The following is a 6,682-nucleotide window of genomic DNA, read 5'->3' as shown; positions in this document are numbered from 1 at the left end:
TCCTCCCTGACTCCTCAAGTCTGTCCCTAAGGCCAGGGTGCTTTGCTTGTTGGGGACTTGGAGAGGAGGAGTCACACCTGCCCCAAAGCTCATCATGAACCCTAAGGGTGGCATGCTGTCAATGTTTGGGGTGGGGAGAAATAGCACTCCAGCCAGCTGGCTCAGGGGCCGGCATGGCTCAGGGGTTGAGCATCCACCTATGAACCAGGAGGTCACAGTTCGATTCCCAGTCAGGGCACATGCCTGGGTTGCAGGCTCAATCCCTAGTGTGGGGTGGGGTGTGCAGGAGGCAGCTGATCAGTGATTCTCTCTCATCATTGATGTTTCTATCTCTCTCTCCCCCTCTCCCTTACTCTCTGAAATGAATAAAAAAAATACATTTTTAAAAATTTTCACTCTGTGAAAGAAACCTCAAATTAAAAATTATAATATTCATGAAAATTTTGCCATGTTCACCTCCTGCAGGAAAGAAAGCCATGGATCATGGATATAGACATGGAGAGCTGCTCTCCTGAGTACTATCTATTTTATTGATTTTTTACAGAGAGGAAGGGAGAAGGATAGAGAGTTAGAAACATCGACCAGCTGCCTCCTGCACACCCCCTACTGGGGATGTGCCAGCAACATGCCCTTCACCGGAATCGAGCCTGGGACCCTTCAGTCCGCAGGCCGACGCTCTATCCACTGAGCCAAACCGGTTAGGGATCTCCTGAGTACTATCGACACGTCTACCCTGTTTCCCACAGTGACCCACTCAGCTGGCCTTTCCCACAAGGCTTGCTGGGAAGTCGGGGGTCATGTGCTCCCCTCCATCACCTCCTCCCGATGGTATGGTTAAGCCAGGGTGCACAGCCCAAGTGAGAGCTGCCTAGCAGTGCACCATCACCTCTAGGTCGTGGCATCAAGCTCCTCTTGCTCATTAAAATAAAGAAGGATTTTGTGGAGGCACGTTGCTCTCGCTGTAGATTCTCCCTTTGTCCTTTAATAACAGAACCCCAAGCTTTAACTGGACACATGAAAACTACATTTCCCAGTCTCCCTTGCAGCTAGCTACAGTCATGTGTACAAGTTTTTCTCAAGTGAAAATAATTCATGCTGCCTGTTGGTCATACCCTTTTAGGAAGCGTGAGCATTTGCTGTCTTACCCCCTTTGCCGATGAAGTCAATCCAATCAGAATCAACCCTAGGGTGTTTGCTAAGAATCCTGGGACAGGGACAGTCCCTCTCTCTGGAAGGCACAATATGCATGTGTGAGGTGATTGGTGGGCAAGAGGCCTGAGTCCAAACCCTGGACCCACCCTTACTGTGAACCCTTGAGGAGGCTTATTGAGCCTTAACTCCCTATTTGTGAAATGAGGATAATTATATATTACCTTGCTGTATCAGTGAGTTAATACAGATTAGAAGACACTTCGTATAAGGTCTGGGGCCTAAGTTGTCAGTAAATCCTGGCTGTTTTTGTTAGGTGACATCTAGAACTTCTGTGGAGAGGAATCCAGCCTGAGGCCATGGCGGGGCTGGATTCAGCCAGACCTGAGGCTGCCCTGCCTTTCAATTTCTACTTCTACAGGGGAGGCTAGGGGGCTGTCTGGGGGGGAGGGGGGGGGGGGTGCCGTACCCTTTGTAATACTTTAAGCAATAAAAAAAAATTAAAATTAAAAAAAATTAAAATAAAATAAATTTCTACTTCTGACCACCAATGAGTTCCCTCATCATTCGGACCAGTTTGTTTGTTATTTTTGAAAGTTTCTTCACAATCGTGCTATATTTTAATGTCAAGTGCTTTCGCTTGGCATCAGTGATGAGTTGGTTTTGAGACAATTCCTTCTTCCTCCCGCTGGGATGATTACTGCCCTCTCCATTCCTTTGGGGTGATTCTGCCAACAGGGGACAGGTTCCATTCTAGGCCGATGCGTGTTGCTGTACATGTCCACGTAGCAACACAGAAAGTGGCTCTGCTAGCTAATACAGTGTTGCCATATTTGTCATGAAAATCGGTGTCCATTTCTGGTGGACCTTTTCGCACTGAGAGACGACTTAGCAAGTTTTGGGTCAATGGAAACTTTGTGAAGCTGAAGACGGAACTGCAGCAACAGCAGCTGCTGGTTTGGTGGAACTTCGAGTCAAGCACCCTTCTTTTATTTATAAACTGGAGGCCCTGCACATGAAATTCATGCACTGGGGGTGGGGGGGGGTGTCCCTCAGCCCAACCTGCACCCTCTCAGTCTGGGAGCCCTTGAGGGATGTCTGACTGACAGCTTAGGCCTGGTCAGTCGGACATCCTTAGTGCTGCGGAGGCAGGCGAGGCTCCCACCACCACCACTGCGCTCACCAGCTGTGAGCCCAGCTTCTGGCTGAGTGGCGCTTCCCTTGTGGGAGCACACTGACCATCAGGGGGCAGCTCCTGCATTGAGCGTCTGCCCCCTGGTGGTTAGTACTCGTCATATTGACAGGTTGGTCAATTTGCATATTAGCCTTTTATTAGATAGGATATACTTGCAGCAGAAAGAACTCACTGAGACCCCCATGGGGTGCCCTTGGACAAGTCAGGTAGCTCTCTGAGCCTGTTTCCTTATCCATGAATTGGTCACACCCGAGAGAGCAGAGGTAACAGCGTACCAGGCGCCTTTCCAACCGCAGGCACGAGCATTTCTGCATCCACACTTCACGCACATTCTCACAAATCCGCTCTCAATGACCTCCACCCTTTCACCCCCTTACAAAGTGTTTACATCCCCCCTCTCAGTCCCTCCTACCACACAGCCACCCACGAGCACCTCAACGTCCACGCTCCAGGCACATTCTTCAACTCTGCCCCATCCACACAGGCGTCCATCCGACTGGCCCTTCCTGGACCCAGCCTCTCACCCACATGTCCCACCCCACTCCCTTCCCAAGCACTGCCCTGGGGCCACCATGCCTCCTCCAAGGCCAAACTCCAGGGGAAGCTCTTTCATGCCTCCAGTCTCCCCTTTCACGGGCCCCAGACTGGGATGAGCGCCACCAGGTTCCCTCGCCCAGGAAATGCACAGAGGCCAGAGTCAGAGACGGACTTTAATGTGTCTGGAGCTGGATTGTGAACAAGATGGGGACTCCAAGGCCTCTGGCCCGAGGGAGCGGAGGAGGACGGCAGTGACCACCGCATCGTCCTCTAAATCAAATAGCAGCGGCGGGGACAGCTCGGGTCCTGGGGGATGCAACTCAAGCCCAGTCGGCAGGGGCATATGAAGTTGATGGCGCCCTTGGTCTGTGGGAAGTGAGTATGAGTTAGGGGTCACCAAGGTTCGGGAAGAAGGGGGTTTAAACTTCTCGGGGGCACAAGTCATGGTGAGTCGGACCTGGGGCCTGTCATCTCTACAGCTTATACCTTCACGACCTTAGGCAACTTTGTCTCCCTTTCCTCATCTGTGAAAGGAGCTAATAACTGTAACCCACCTCCTGGGGTTATTGAGAGGATTAAGTGAAATGAGTTGGATCAAGGGCTCACAAAGAAAAGACCCTCTGGCCACTTCTGCGAGAGAGTCAGGCCAGGGCGGGGGGCTGGCTGCTTCCAAGGGCACCGGCAGCTCCCCAGACAGGACCACGGAGGCCGGGCCCCGCCTCCCTAGAGGGATGTGGGCCCAGGGCCAGATGAGAGAAGACAAGCAGGTACAAGACGTACTGCGCACACTGCTCCCCGCATTCCCACCAGCTAACAACCAGCATGCGCAGCGGAGCTCTGTCGCTGCCAGGAATGCACACTCTTCCCAGCAACCTGGTGGGGGAGGTCTGTGACCCCATTTTACAGATGAGGAAACCAAGGCCAGAGAGCAGAAGTGGCCTTCTGAGGTCGCAAAGACGGGGTGGGAAGCCAGGATCCGCACTCAGACCCAGCCCCAAAGCTGTGCTCTGCCACTGCGGTGCCTCGCTTCTCTCCAGAAGTGAGGTCACTGTGGCAGGGGGCGGGGGCTGCTGGGGAGAATGTCTTCCCCGCTTTGCCTCAGTGATGTTACGGTAGCTATCCATTCAACAAGCATGTGTTGAGCACCTGCGTTGCACGGGCACTAAGCTGAGGGGTAGGGGGTTCTAAGATGAGTGTGCTGTGTTCTGCCCTTGAAGTGCTCCGAGCATGGGGGACTCAGACGGAAGGCATGGCCACCAGGGCGGCCCGGGTCCTGCTGAGGGTCTGGGCCAAGGGTGTGGGGATTCCAAGGAGAGAAGGCTTGTCAGAGGGCGTGGCTGGCATTGCAGGACTAGGAGGAGTGTGCCAGGTGGAGGAGGAGGGAGGGCACACCAAGCAGAGGGTGAGAAAGCAGGTGTTGCCACGTGGGGTTTTTAACCTTCTCCACCCCAGAGCCTCACCTGGGGCAAGCACACCATGGCTTTTCTGCCCCTGGGGGCACAGAATTCACCTCCGTTGTCCAAGTTCATGAGACAGCAGTCACTGAAGCACTCCGAGTGGTGGGAGCACGGAGCTCCATCCACCTGTGGGGACAGCCCCTGCGTCACCAGCTCTCCGGCGGTGGGGGAGGGCGGGGAGGGTTCTTGCCAAGGCCCAGGGTGGGAGAAGAGAAGCCCTGAGCTGTCACTCCCAGGGGCCACCCCACAGCACGCCCCTCCCCCAGCACTCAGAGGGCAGGGGAGAGGGAGAGGGGGTCTAGCGTTTTCTTTTTTTAATATATTTCATTGATTTTTTATTTTATTGATTTTTACAGAGAGGAAGGGAGAGGGATAGAGATTTAGAAACATTGATGGGAGAGAAACATCGATCAGCTGCCTCCTGCACATCCCCAACTGGGGATGTGCCCGCAACCGAGGTACATGCCCTTGACCGGAATCGAACCTGGGACCCTTCAGTCCGCAGGCCGACGCTCTATCCACTGAGCTAAACCGTCCAGGGCAGGGAGGTCTAGCGTGTTCCCTCGGCCTCCTCTCCTTTCCCCGGGGCCTCATTCCTGTGGGTCCCAAAGGGCGTCCTGAGCTGGGGAGCAAATACTCCCAGATCACAGTCCTAGGAGGAGTGCGGGCAGGCGGTAGGGGAGCGAGAAAGCTGGGAAGGGGAGAAAGCATCATTGCGCCCAGAAGTGGGGGTTCAGGGGGAGGCACTAGAGCAGGTTGGTAAGGCGGGGCTGGGACCCAGGGCTGAGAGGTCCCGAGAGGGCGCGGGGGGCGTGCAAATTGACCATACCTTCACAAGCCCACCAACCAATCAGGAGCAAGTATGCAAATTAACCCAACAAAGACGGTGGGTTAATTTGCATACACAGGCACTGAGCAGCCAGGGTGGGGCAGGACACTTGTGTCATCGCCATGATGACAATGCAGGCATTATGCACCGCCCCAGCCACTCCAGACCTCTGGGCAGCATGGGATTTATTTATCTTCTATAATTGAAATTTTGCCCCCTGGAGATGGCTTCCAAATGAAAACTCAAAGCTGGACCAGGAACTTGTTCTGGAGAAATGATGCAAAACGGATACACCGAAATGAAAGCCGCTTCCTTCTCGATACTCCGACCCTCCGTCCCTCCGTCCGCCGGGCGCACCGCCCACCCGCACCTTTGGGTTGTCTATCTGGTTCACCACTCTTTTCCCAACACTGTAGAATAGTGTTTTTACATTGGAGGTCTGAATAAGTAGGTTTGGAATAGATAATAGATATAATGAATCCTCCATTATTTCAACTATTTTGAGGAGGCTTCTGTTATTGGAGACATAAAAGTATAAACACCTAAGCAAGAAGCTGTAGGAGTTATTGTGCCCATATTAGTGAAAGGTCTCCTTAGATAACCATCCACTTCAATTTTTCTACTAGTTCAGGAGACCTCTGTGAAGTGTGGGGGCAGGTGGAGGGCAGGAGAGAGGGAATCGCAGGGGGAGGGGGAGGGAGAGGGGGAGGGGTGAGTGTGGGGCAATCGCTGGAACCAGGCGGCAGGCCTTCCTTGCCTTTCCCTGGACGGAGCTCCCACCTCCCCCGCCTTGCCTGCTTCTGCATTTGAAAACGTGCTCTTGCCCTGGCCGGTGTGGCTCAGTGGATATACAGCCTCCGCCCGTGGGCTGAAGGGTCCCGGTTTGATCCCGGTCAAGGGCAGGAGCCTCGCTCATACCTGGTACCTCCTGGGCAGGCTCCATCCTCCGCCCTGGTCAGCTGTGCTTGGAGGCAACCAATCGATGTGTCTCTCTCACATGGCTGTTTCTCTCTCTGTGTCTCTCCCTCTCCCTTCCACTTTCTCTAAAAATCAATGGAAAAATGTCCTCTGGTGAGGATTAACAAAAAACAAAAACAAAAAGAAGAAAATGTGCTCTTGAGAAAAGATGTGAGGAGCTCTGTCTTTTTCCCCTGTAGCTTGTTTTGCAAGATCTGCGCCCCGTCCCCCACAAAACACCAGTGCAGTGGGTCCCTCACTAGAGGCCACAGCTCGTGTGGCCAGTGGCTACCCACAGATAAGAGTTGGGGACGGCCAGCATGGCTCAGTGGTTGAGCGTTGACCTATGAACCAGGAGGTCGCAGTTTGATTCCAGATCAAGGCACTGGTTGGACCCCCAGTGGGGGGCGTGCAAGAGGCAGCTGATCAATGATTCTCACCACTGATATTTCTATCTCTCTCTCCCTCTCCCTTCCTCTCTGAAATCATTAAAAAATATATATATTTTTAGCCCTGACCAGTTTGGCTCAGTGGATAGAGCGTCGGCCTGCGGACTGA

The 6,682-nt window shown here is 53.4% G+C and overlaps 1 protein-coding gene across 1 annotated transcript in view; it reads right to left on the bottom strand.

Moving 5' to 3' along the window:
* Window positions 1–3,063: 3,063 nt before the first annotated feature.
* CLPSL2 (colipase like 2) overlaps window positions 3,064–6,682 on the bottom strand; it is a 4,788-nt gene continuing 1,169 nt past the window's right edge. Inside the window, exons 2-3 of the mRNA XM_015560842.1 lie at window positions 4,342–4,561; window positions 3,064–3,247 (exon numbers count right to left, since the gene is read on the bottom strand). Of these exons, the coding sequence (XP_015416328.1) occupies window positions 3,152–3,247; window positions 4,342–4,561 (316 nt within the window). The 3' untranslated portion in view covers window positions 3,064–3,151. The remainder of the gene's footprint in view (window positions 3,248–4,341; window positions 4,562–6,682) is intronic.

This window comes from Myotis davidii, unplaced genomic scaffold, assembly GCF_000327345.1.
Source record: "Myotis davidii unplaced genomic scaffold, ASM32734v1 scaffold1036, whole genome shotgun sequence".
In the NCBI taxonomy this organism is placed as follows: domain Eukaryota; kingdom Metazoa; phylum Chordata; class Mammalia; order Chiroptera; family Vespertilionidae; genus Myotis; species Myotis davidii.
This window is presented reverse-complemented; position numbering and strand designations above follow the sequence as displayed.